Source organism: Sceloporus undulatus, chromosome 1 (genome assembly GCF_019175285.1).
Source record: "Sceloporus undulatus isolate JIND9_A2432 ecotype Alabama chromosome 1, SceUnd_v1.1, whole genome shotgun sequence".
Classification (NCBI taxonomy): domain Eukaryota; kingdom Metazoa; phylum Chordata; class Lepidosauria; order Squamata; family Phrynosomatidae; genus Sceloporus; species Sceloporus undulatus.
In genome coordinates this window covers 332,925,990-332,939,180 of record NC_056522.1, presented here as the reverse complement: position 1 = coordinate 332,939,180, position 13,191 = coordinate 332,925,990, and the positions used below count along the sequence as shown (strand labels likewise).

The 13,191-nt window shown below is 40.6% G+C and overlaps 1 protein-coding gene across 4 annotated transcripts in view; it reads right to left on the bottom strand.

Annotated features, from left to right (window-relative positions):
* The window catches only part of AKAP6 (A-kinase anchoring protein 6), a 346,755-nt gene that overhangs the window by 32,225 nt on the left and 301,339 nt on the right, over positions 1–13,191 (bottom strand). For all 4 annotated transcript variants that reach the window (XM_042444832.1, XM_042444835.1, XM_042444833.1 and 1 more), the window contains exon 12: positions 7,010–7,225. In XM_042444832.1, coding sequence (XP_042300766.1) covers positions 7,010–7,225 — 216 coding nt within the window. The remainder of the gene's footprint in view (positions 1–7,009; positions 7,226–13,191) is intronic.

Here is a 13,191-nt window from a genome sequence, read left to right as displayed (position 1 = left end):
TTCCAGAATGCTCCTGTTCATGGTTGCATTACGTCTCACTTTCTTCACTGGAGCATTTTCCCGGGAAGATTTGCACAGGGCTGAGACCAATTTTTCTGTATCTAGGAACAATGGGACTGGAGGTGCACATATATTAAGCTACACCTGGCTGTTGGATTCTTAGCTTGGAGTGAAAAAAATGTTTGCACAAATGGGGATGGCCTTGGGTCTACATTGCTTCTCTGATCAGAAGACAGATAAAGCATGAGAACTGAGGCTTCAAAATTTGTATATTCCTGAAGAAAGGCACCAGGATATAGCAAATACTAAGAACTGAGTGATGAAAATTATCTTCAGATGGAGATGAGGAAGGAGGGAAGAGAGTGCTACATTTATATAAAAACACACATTTCTTTAAAATATTCAAAAGTGGTAGCCAGGAAACTTTCATTCTTGGCTATCACTATTTTAAATGACCTACAAATGATGTAGTAGTTGCAACTATTGTGCTTTTCTATCTATAAACCAAGTATAAAATGATGTATGAAACAGCCTGAACAGTCTGTTCCTGTGTCATGGTTCTTCTTGGCTCCTAGTAACTGCAATCGCCATAGCTCTTGCCCTGATCTAATGTTGGTTCCTGCTTTGATCTTCATTCCTGAAATTCTAGTACTTTTTCCTCTCCTGGTTATTTCTTTGCTGAACAAAATCACAAATAAAAAAGCAGTTTTGCAGTACTGAAAATGGCTTTGAGCTGTAGAATTCGAGGTCTTCTACTAATGGACCTCATACAGCTCTCCTTAAAAGTACTAGTTCTGGCATCTAGGGATCTGCCCAATTTTGCTATTTTTTCCTCCTATTAAAGTAGTACCTGGAGTTTCTATGATCCCCAGCTTCTCTTCAGGAAAGATCTAGAATAATCTTGGTCATGGTAATTCATCCTTGATAACATCCAAACTAGATTACTGTAATAAGCACTATGCGGGATGCAGTTCAGAAACTCCTACAGTTATGACAAGAAGAATTAGCTGGAGCTGACAGTTTAGCAAACATAACATAAATGGTAAAACAGCTATATTCATTCTCAAACAGTTCCTAGACTCAAAGATGAACTGTTAATTTTTGAAGCCCTAATCTTTAATTCCTGATATTTGAAATATTGCATTATCCCTTATGAGCCTAATCTTATATTAAAGTCAGAGGTTTTGCTCTGCAGTCTGCTTTAGCTGTGGCAATAATGTGGGCAGTAAGGCAGGACATTCAGGAAGCCCATTTCATTCAAGAATGCTTAAAACTGAGTATCCATCATTCTCTAAAGTAGCTTGCATCCAAAAGTGAAGATTCCTGATGCCAATGTTTTTCAGAATCATTTTTGGGCATTATTAATCCCAACTAGAGTAGACCTAGTTAATAACTGGAAAATTGATTAAGTCAACATTTATATAAGTTTTGTTATTCAAATGGGTTTGTTATAGCTGGGACTAACAAGTGGAATTACTCTAATTCAAAAGTGGGCTTTTCCAGGAATAGCCTGACATTGTCTTTTTTGAGATGTCTAAGACACCTGAAACATTCACGACCTACCAAGCAGTCAGTTTCCTAAGACTAAATCAGAGGATGGACCAAGGGTTACACATACAGACAATAGTTTGCAACTTTCCATCCTATTCACTATCAGCACTTTGTCAACATCCTCAAGAAGAAACAACTGAAATTCATTCAAGTGAAAGAGATAGTGTGGTGTGTAGATTAGAGTCAGACTGGAATATGGAAGATCAAAGTTCCAGTCCCCACTGACACATGAAATTCACTCAGTGAACTTTAGCCAGTCATAATGGTACTGGGCTTTCTCACAAGGTTGTGAAGATTCAAAAGGGGATGCCTTGAGTTCATTGGAGGACTGGTGTGATATCATTGTAATTAACAAACAAAAACACATACCATTCCCTGGAAATATCCATATATGTGTTGCTTTTACAGTGGGATCTGAATCATAAAGGATGTGAAGGAGATTTGCCTTAGATTCATTAGTTGATTATAGACAGCATTGACTGGAACTTGGCATTCTCTTAGTTTCATGTGCTGTGTTACATTTTACCGCTAGGAAAATTGACAACTCACTTTTAGGTGTCTTGGAACTCACAGTTTGGAAATGAGTAGAGAAGACCTGATTGTCATTCAGAAACATGTGAAGATCTCTGTCATTTAAATTAAATGAACAAATTTAAACTTTCTAGAAGTTGAATTTAGGAAACAAATCATTGAGTGGTGAAAGAATGTTTGATTAGATAAGAGAAAAAACAATCTACCAGGAATTTCTCTTGTGCAAATCCACTCATCTAGTTTAGAGAAATCTTACACTGGACTAACATGAAGTTGACTTTGATTGCTTGAAAAGAAAAGAAAAAAGAACACCATAACTTCTGAAAAGTACTGTATATACTTGACTATAAGTTGACCTCATGTATAAGTCGAGGCAGGTTTTGGGGCCAAAATTGTGGATTTTGCTAAGACCCGTGGATAAGTTGAGGGTAAAACTTGGGGCATATAGCAAAGGATTTGAAGGATGAAGCAAAGCAAAAAAAAAAAAAAAAATGTCAAAGAATTCCAGCAGATATAACTCTTTGTGTTCACTCTTAAGGCTGGATGGATGAGAGAGTAGAGGGAATCAGTGCTTCCATGACAGATTATACTCCTGCTTTTCACCAAGGGATGGTTTCTTCATTTAAATAAGAGTTAAGATACACTATGTACATTGACCTGTGGATAAGGTGACTCAGGCTTTTTGGGTCATTTTTTTTGCCCTAAATTTATAGACTTATACACGAGTATATTCAGTTTTAAATTATGGAACCATGATTTGATACAAAATAGTAAATGGTTAAGGCCATGCTCCTATAAACACTTTCATCTTAGTAGACATATAGGATTTCACTGTGAAAATAAATAGTAAACCATCTGGAAAAGGTCATTTAAAAAGCTAAAACACACAGATACAGACACACACACACACACACACACACACACACACAAGAACTCTCTCAGCTCTGTTCAAATAACTTTAACATAATTACCGAGAAATCATAATAGGATGGCACTGGGTTTCATGAAAAGGAAAATGGACAAAGGAAAATATCTGTAGATACATCAAAGGACAGAAGATGGGACCAGCTCCTGAACTTCCAGAACACATGATCTAATCATCCAGGCTAGCATTTTCATTGTCAACGATTCTTGCCAATACCAAATCAGATGCCATCAGAGATGTAAACACATCCCATTTGTTTTCATATATTACAGTATACTGTGGGCAACCTCAGATAATAACAAAAAAACCTCGTTTCCCAGGGATACCATTCATCTGCCAAGACTGGCACATCATCAAGTGCAGACAGATAGGCAAAGCAGAAAAAGCAATCTTGGGATCAGCCCAAGAAATGACTACACAGGAACTGAATGAAAGGAGATGTGGTAGCATGCCAGCTTGGAATCCAAGAAAAGAGAGAGAAAGAGGGAGAGAATATGCCATAGAGACTAAATTCAGCTCTAAAGACAGCATTCAGATTCTAAAAACTCTTTTAACACCTGAGATACCTACATATACAGATATCCATTTTTCATACTGTGCATATTTTAGGAGTGAGGGGTTCTCCCTAAAAGAAAGATAAAACCTACAATTAAAAACAAATAATTATATTGAGAATTCTTAAAAGCTGCAATATCTTGGCAGAAACCAAGTTGCATTTCCTACCAGGTAAAAGGTAATTCAGTCCAGCAACCAGTCTTGGTTACCCCAGGCAAAGTGGTAACAGAGCAGTATGGTGCTTGTGAAGTTCTCCGGCATTCTGACATCAAGAAAACACACAGTGCCTGTACACTCCCTCTACCTCACTTCCCAATCGATTCCTGTCCAAATAGAGCTACAAGACTGCTTCACTCCTGCTGCAAGAGCAGCACTAGCCTTTAATTAATACATAGCAGCTTATTTAGAGGAATTGTGGCTACACATGGTAGCTGCTCACCTGGGAAAGAGGAGAATTGCATCAATTGCAGTGGCAGCTTACACCTTTGTGTTCAGCAACCTGTTGGGTTTTTCCACAGTTGTCTCTTGCCTCTGCTTCAGGCAAAATAGAGCAGTAAATTCTAGCATATTAAATTAAACCAGGAATACAACAACAAAACAACAACAGTGCACTCCACTGCCAACTGCTGACATTTTAAATGAAACAAAATAGATGCTCTATCATCGCTTGCCTGCTAGTCTATCTTCTCCCTCACCAGTGCCATGTAAGGCCAGCTGCTCTGTATGGGATGGAGGCAGACAAAGATGACTTTGCATGCATGCTCTTCATTCAGCTGGATTCCCCCCTTCCATGCACACCATGGTCATGTAATACTCAAATTCTCTATGAGGGGATGGTTTCAGGCAAAGACATCACCACACACCTGTTCCTGCTATTTCACTTTATGTATGCTATGAGTTGTTTTGTGAATTCTAGTAAAAAAAGCAAGACACAAATCAAATCACACCACCAGTTAGTTATTGACCATGGCTGCCAACAGCAGAATTCCAAGGAAAGGAAATGTTTGGCTAAAATATAGGGTGCGACAGGAAAGGTTGAACTAGGTCAGATACAAAACAATTCTCCCTAACATGCATCTGAGGAAGCAGGTTCAAGTCTATGAAAGCTCATGCTACCAACTTCTTTCTTTCAGTAAGTCTCAAAGGTGCTACAAGATCTCCTTTACATATTAATTCTACCTTTGCTATTCTAAACTTGAACTAAGGGGCTTGACAGACTGGTGTTTTACGCCAATGTCGTGATGGTGTGGGGCTGTGGTGTATGCACACTGGCTGCCCCAACTCTGCTCTGACTCTGCCCTCACCCTGCCCACCTGATCAGATGGCAGGCAGCATCATGCCACATCTTTGGCCCAATGTTTACATGCACTGTACTGAAGAAGCAGTGAAAACCTGCCGCTGCCACAGCTAGGGCACCCTTTCCACGGTGCAAAAAGGAGCTGCTTTTTGTGGCTTCATTTTCCACCACAGAAAGGCCAGATCAGGACTACAGCATGTAGCCCCAATCTGGCAAGGAAAACAGTGGTCTGTTGGTGTGGTCTGTTAAGTCCCTAAATGTCTGAGATCTTACACTGAAGTGTTCTGTGTAAATCTCCTCATGAGGAGTTCTGTAATGATAGTGCTATATACAGTAATCCTTGTGCTGAAAGCTGATGCTGAGCAACCAAATGCACTCCTGAATGGGCAACTGACCGCATGTGTGCATGCACATTCACCTCTATAAGGACAATAGCATTACATGTGCAACACTTCTTCTGCAATCTCAAAGTGAATACAAGTTTTTCTACATTGGACCAAAAATTTCTAATTGCTTCCATAAGGAAATTAATACACAAGTAAGCCACCCGATTGTTTCTGGTCAGTATTTATTCCTATAGTGTTATTACTTGCTTTCATATTCTATTAGTGATTATGGATGGTGTGTATGTGTGAATAGGACCACCATAAACCATAAAGATATCTAAACTAGGGGTGTGGATTAATTTTTGTATTACAATGGACACAAATTCCCTACTGTCATGTCTACTGGCCATTAGGATTCTGGGACTTATAGCCCCCAAAAGTACCTTTTCTAAGCTCTGATAGATATATACTTGCAATAGACTAACAGAACATTTAGAATAAAAACAGTTTACTCTAGAGGGGGACTGTGCAATATCATATTATAGTCCAGGACCGTGGTGGCAAACCTATGGCATGCGTGCGCTCCCTGGCATTTGTGAGGGCACATGGAGATACGGGAGGGCAGGAAAAGAGTGACAGGAGCGTGCCTGTTTCTCCTCTTCCCCCTGCCCTCTTGGGACTTCAGCTGTCTTTAGGGAAGTCCCACCCACAGAAGTCTCACCCCTGGAAGGCATAGGTCCTGCCCCCAAAAGGCAGAAGTCCTGCCCCCAGAAGTCCCATCCCTTGGCACTAGGTAACACCCAGTGCAACACCTTTAAGTTTGGGCACTCAGCCTCTAAAAGGTTTGCCATCACCGGTCTAGGACAAATGTTTTGGTTTAATCCTTATTGGGGCTCAGTTACTCTTATCTGCCACCAACATTAATTCTGCAAAACTCACATAGTGCCTTAAACAGATCAGAATTTGTGTGATTAACAATATAAAAATCAAGATGTACTTTGTGCTTAGCCCTTAATGAGATTACTCCCTTGACAGGCTTTGGGTGAAGGATTCAGAAACCTAATTATTTGGCAAACCTGGCAAAGGCATTAAAATTCATAGAATCATAGAGTTGGAAGACACCACAAGCGCCATCCAGTCCAACCCCCTGCCATGCAGAAAATCTCAATCAGAGCATACCCAACAGATGGCCAACCAGCCTCTGTTTAAAGACCTCCAAGGAAGAAGATTCCACCACTCTCCAAGGGAGTGAGTTCCACTGTCAAACAGCCCTGACTGTCAGGAAGTTCTTCCTAATGTTGAGGTCGAATCTTTTTTGCTCTAGCTTGTATCCATTTTTCTGGGTCCTAGTCTCTGGAGCAGCAGAAAACAAGCTTGCTCCCTCCTCAATATGACATCCCTTCAAGTATTTAAATAGGGGTATCATATCATCTCTTAACCTTCTCTTCTCCAGGCTAAAAATCCCCAGCTCCCTAAGCTGTTCCTCACAGGGCATGGTTTCCAGACCCTTCACCATTTTAGTCACCCTCCTTTGGACACACTCCAGTTTCTCCACATTCTTTTTGAATTGTGGTGCCCAGAACTGGAGACAGTATTCCAAGTGAGCCCTGAGCAGAGCAGAACAGAGTGGCACTATTACTTCCCTTGATCTAGACACTATACTTCTATTGATGCAGCCAAAAATCGCATTGGCCTTTTTAGCTGCTGCATCACACTGTTGACTCGTGTTTAACTTGTGGTCTACTTAAGTCAAAAGACATTGAAGGAAAATATGCCCCATATACATGGATGGAAGGGACAGAGAATTGAACAGGTGTCACTTACTGGATATTTTGCTAACTTTTTCTGTAATCTGGTTTGCCACTGGACAGCTTGCATGACGATGGCTTCCCATCTCCTTTCAAGATTTACAATGATCAGCTGCATCGACTGGTGATCTGCATTCAGATTGCAGGTATCTTGATTATCAAGGAGATGCTGACACAAACGCAACACCGAGCCTACTCCTCGACGTCGCTGCTTAATTTCACAACAGAGGGACTGTGGACAGAAAAAGGGTCAATGTCAATGCATTGCATTCTGTTAAGGCATTTTTTAAACATTCCACCATGACTTTGCAGAGTGCCATGATTCTTTAACAAACAGCAAAGTGAAAAATAGTTGTACCATGACCTACAACAGGAGTATGTCAAGATGTATGGCACTCATCAGCTGTAGACTACTTTATCAGATACAGAAGATGCTGTTTTTTTAACAGTGTTATCTGCCTCTAAACTTTTAAAAGGGCTGTCCAGAATCCTTTTGGAGGCTCACATATTTGTAAGGGGACTTACATCTGTGGGAATTAGCATTGGACAGTTCTGCATATCCAGGAAAGGAGCACTACTATATGAACTGGACTGATGTCTGTTAGAGCATATTGATTTATATTAAATTTTGGAGTGTGTGTGGAATTCACTCTGACCCCAAGCTGACCTCCTAGGGGCACCGCCATTTCTCGAAAGCAGAGATATCATGTAGGCAGCTTGCAAAGGAGGGTGTAGGAGCCCTAGAATCCTACACCAAGCCCAGCAGTGTCCTCGGAGGACTACAGACTGGGAAACTGCTTTCCCTGCCCTGGGCCCACTGGGAGCAGACCCACAGCTGATTTTGGGAGGCTCAGAGACCGGTGTGTTCCACCTGGGCTTTTGCACCCTATTCCACCTGGGAATCTTTTTATGAATTCTGAATTTGTGATATTTGTTTTTAAATGTAATTGGGACAAACTGTATTTTATACTGTTGCTAAGGTATTTGGATTATGATATATTGTATTCCTATATTATTTTCCTGGGTATTGTGTTATGTTTTGCATTTAATTCATATAATATTGTTTAGATTTGAATTTACATTGAGGGGCTGGGAAAGGGATTATTTATGAACTCTATTTGATTGTAATGTTTATGTTTTTTGTTTGATTGCTACCTTATTTATATTGTTTATTGTTTTTGTTGTTTTATATTGGTCAGGGGATTTGGAAGGGGTTAATTTGTATCTTATTGTAATATTTTGCATTGTATCTTTTTTACTGTTGTTAGCCGCACGGATTTCCTGTGACTGAGCGGGATACAAATAAATCTATATTATTATTATTATTATTATTATTATTATTATTATTTCTAGAGATAAGACCGGAAATTCCACACAGGAAGTTTGGGAGTTGCTAGACAAGAAAAATAATCTCCTCCAAAACCAGCACAATACAGGCTGTTTGTTTTCAGCCTCACACCCAATGGCCCAATGATTAAGTCAATGGCCATCTACTCATCTGTTTGCCTTCCTTGATTGTGTTCAGATCCAAGTGCTCTGGCTCAGTCTATTCTTCACCTTGGTTTAACAAAAGCCCAGGTCTTCATACCCTTTGTCTTGGCTACAGTAAAGCCATTAAGTTCATAGCCAGGGGCTACAAATTGTCTATATAAGCCTCAGTCTAAACACTCATCGGTATGTTACATTCAGAATACAGCCTGGCTTCACATCAGACCAAACTGATTTTTGCTCCCATGGCCATTTCCCCGCACGTTTTGGCGGCCATGTCATCTATATCCACATCTGGTTCCCGGAGAAGCCTTCAGAAGTAAGTATCTCCCGTAGATTTGCCTCTCTCAACTCTCTCCCGGTTTCCCTCCTTTACTTTCATTGAGAATGGTGTGTGTGCATGAATGCATGTGCCCCTTTGCTTTGTGTTTGTTTTTCCCTTTTTAATAAATATTTGGATTTAATTGGAACAGTCTGTCTCAGCGTTGTCTCTCAAGGGATTCTTCTGGACCTCTCATAGACATCACGGGACACAATCTCGCGAGGGTGTTCTTAGGACCCCTCCCCCCTCAGCAATTTGAGCTAAATTCAGAAAGTCCCCTAATTAGATCCTTCCTAACATGTTTCAGATGTGAGCAGACAAAAACATTTTATTTGGCACTGTATCCCCCACACTAAGTTTTCCTGAGTGTCCAACAGGACATTGTTTGTTGTTACCTTGGCTCTGTTTCCTAGACTCTGACTTTGGATTCTCTCAGTCTGACCTGTCCGCTGACTGTGTGGGACTTTGCTGATGCTGACTTTGGAATGTTTAACCTTGCCACTGGCACTTGTCCACTTAAAACCAGGATATGCTTCTAAGTTATACATTTCTCTTTGATCCTCCTGCATACATCTGCAGTTACTATTGCAGACACTGCATTAAGTACTTTTCAAAGAGAAACATGAAGGAAAAAATGCCACAGGTGAATCTTTCAGCCTTACTCTCCCGTATCCATGTTTCCTTCTCTGAATTGTGGTGAAGCTAATATTTTTCTACCACATCATATCATGGAAGATTTCTTCCCATTCAGAAACTTACCGGGCCATATAAAATGTGTAACATGACAGCATCTGTATCTCTCTGCAGGATGTTAGAGATGAAAGTACATAATCCCATGAGAAAATCTAAGCCTTTAAGTTTCCTTTTAGAGAGAATTTGGTGGCACAGGATGGGGATAGAGAATTACAGTTAAACAAGAAAAGGCTTGGTTTCTTGTAAAATATCAGAGCTGGGTATAGATACAGTGCTTGAAAACACTGATTATTGTAATCTCCTAAATGATATCATTTCCAAAAGGAAAAACTAAATATTGCCATTAGTTAAATATGTCTTTTTAAATTGTTGTAGGACATAGGAAGGGTATTATTCCCTCCTTATTAACAAACAGCAAATTAAAATCATTCCTAAACCAAAAGAGTAGTGTAAACATCTAGTATATCTATATGACTATTACTTTTTATGCCTCTGGATAATGAAAAGGTGATTGCTTAATTGAAAGTCTTCAGCAAAAATTATGACTATGTCCATAATATATCTGAATTACTTACTAATCAGGTTCCTCCAGCACATTTGGACTCTTTTAACAGTAACAGATTGCTTATTCGTGAACAAGGGTAAACAAGACAATGCAAACTCATTTAGAATGGGTATTTTAATACTTAAAAGTATTTGTGTTCAAAATGTTAATCCCAATAAGGCTTCATTGGGAGATGTTTTAAAATGATTGAGTGCATTTCATTGTAAAGCTACACTATGCAGTTTATCAGCAGATGGACATTTCATACAGATATCATACTTACTAATAAATGCATTCTATAACTGTTTCAATTACCTCACTCTGGTAAGAGTCAGAATTCCATTATTTCTGTAACAAGGGAACTTTTCCCCCTTAATATTTCTGAATTTTAAATAAGTTGAATGACACATTTCAAAATCACTATTTATGGTAAAATATTGCCATGACCATGATTATTGAGTTTATAGTAGTGCATCATTTTCACATGTTCCCTGAACATGTCAATATTTACTTTCCTGGGGTTTATTACAATCACTTCTATGGGAAGAGAGATGTAATATTTAAACAGAGGTTCAAGCATGTTTTTACTCACATGCAAACCATGCCAATGTTGTGATTTACATAACCAATTTGCATGGCAGCAAATCAAACATTACTTTAGCCAAGGAAGCTCTGGTGTCATTGCTGGCATCCATCCAAATGTGCCTGTGTGTAAAGCATGTTCGTTCTTCCTAACATTTTTGCCTTGTCTGTGACCACATTCAAGACAGCACTGTAAATGTTGCTAATGTTTTTCTAAGGTTGAATAATGCACAAAACTGTTCAAAAAACTGGAAGGGGTTTATGACCAGATTCAGCCAATCAGCCTCTCTTGCTCCCCTTTTCAGAACTAGAAATAGGCGAGGTACACATTAATGAAAGTGCTTTCAAAGAAGTCTCACACATTTATGTACACATCTATGATTTTCCCTAAAGTATGCATTTTGGTGCATGATGTCCCGTCCCATCCCATCCCATCCCGTCCCCCCCCCTTTTATACACTCCATTGGAAAATTTGGACAGCTATGCAATCCAGAGGATGGCTATGTTCCAACCTGCAAATTAGTTTTGGAGAGGTGAATTAGGGTTGCTTGTTTAAAAACAGAACTTGGAAAATTTACTAGGATGCCAGTTCTCATAATCTGCCAAATAGCATGGTCAGTGGTTGTGTAAGCTTCAGAGTTCTGAAAGATGTAGTCTACAAAACCTCAGTTTTTCCAAGCTCAGTTTTAAAGCATGGGTGGAATACACTTCTTTTCCAACCCCAAGAAGTATATTTATTCCATGCTCATAGTCCAGACTGCCCCAAGAAGCAGAGGTTATGAGATAATTTGAAATTTGCTTTATCTATTTTCCATTGTCTAAAGCTAGCTTACACAGAAACATCTGATCAAACTACCACAATGCAATGGCACTTCGTTTAAAATGTACATATGAGCAATCAGATTAAATTTGATAGAAACTATGCATTTAACTCAAATACTGTAACGTCAGAAATCATTTAGGCAAAGCTAGTCACTGATTAAATACCACAAAGGCATGAGATCCTGTCTCATTTTAGAAACAAAGGTCTGGTTATCGCTTGGACAGAAAAACACAAGGGAATGCTAAGTCTGAAATGCCTGAATTTGTCATCTCACTCTTCAGAGTGGACTCTGGATGCCAAAAACGGCAGTCCAAAATTGATAAACAGAATAACAAAGCAGAAACAAAATAAAAGTATAACTGCATTGCTCCAATCCTATATGGCTCAGTATAATAGTTCAAGATGTTGACCAACCCTAGCTGAGCCCCTGGACTTACCATACAACCTCTGAAGCCCTCTCTCTGCACAGCCATTCTGTTCCTAATGAACAACAAGCAGGATCAAGAAGTATCTGGCTATATTCCTATAACTAGACATTAAGTAATGACATTAGCAGTGAGATCCTGTGTAGGACTCAGCATTGCTGTATTTTTTTTGCAGCTGACTACAGGACAAAACCAGAAGCTTCTTTGATCCTCCTGCTCCCAATGAGGCACTGAATAACTGTATGAAGGAGAGGACTTCAGAGGCTGTGAATGCCAGTCTGGTGTACTGGTTTGAGCATTGGGCTATGACTCTGGAAAACAAGGATCAAATCCCCACTCAGCCCTGGAGACCAACTTGGGCAAGTCATAGTGTCTCAGCCTTCGATGATGGCAGTGGCGAACACCCTCTGAAGAAACTTGCCAAGAAAACCCTGTGGTGGGTTACAGACTGCCGAAAAGCGGTGGCCTGCACCCACCCCTTTCCTCGCCAGATCGGGGCCTCAGTGGCCAGAGCGGCAGCCGCTGAGGCCCCGATCCGCTGCTTTTCAGGCTGCGGGGAAGCAGCAAAAGGCCCCTTCCCCACAGCCTGGAAAGGGGTGTCCTTGGGGCTTCAAGCCCCAAGGACACCTTGCGGCGGCGGGGAGGAGGAGAAAGGGACCGCTTGGCCCCTTTCTCCTCTGCGTCTCTGGGCGCAGCCATCTGAAAGCTGCGCCCAGCGACGCAAATGGAAAAGGAGCTCCGTTTCAGAGCTCCTTTTGCGGCCGGGGGAGGGGCACACTATTCGCCCTGGTGCTGCATGACAATGTCATGTCCGCGCCGCCCCGTATAGAGGTGGCGTGGTCGTGACATCATGATGGCGGTGGCCGTGTGGAATGGCTGCCACCATTTTGTGTGCGCTCTGCATGTGCTAAGGTTGGGGGCGTCCGGAAAGGACGCCCCTTTCTAACCCTAGCACACATGGAGCGCACACTTTAAGGCCCGTTTGTAACGGGCCTGTGATTGGTTCACATTAGGACCACCCTAAGTCAGAAATGACTTGAAGGCACACAATAACAACAACAGCTGCAAGTCCAGGAAGGGAACCTGCACAGTATGCAAAAAAGGACACATGCAGGCGTAAAGGAAATTTATCTACTCATATGCCATTAATGGGATGCCAGCCTGTATACTCCTTTTCAGAAGTAAGACACAAATGGAATATACTCTTAGGTAAGTCTACATAAGTTAAATTGGATTTACTCATAGGTAAGTCTACATACTGAAAGCTTCACAAACATTTACCACTTATTGACCCTTGTGCTATACCTATAAGCTGCCTTTG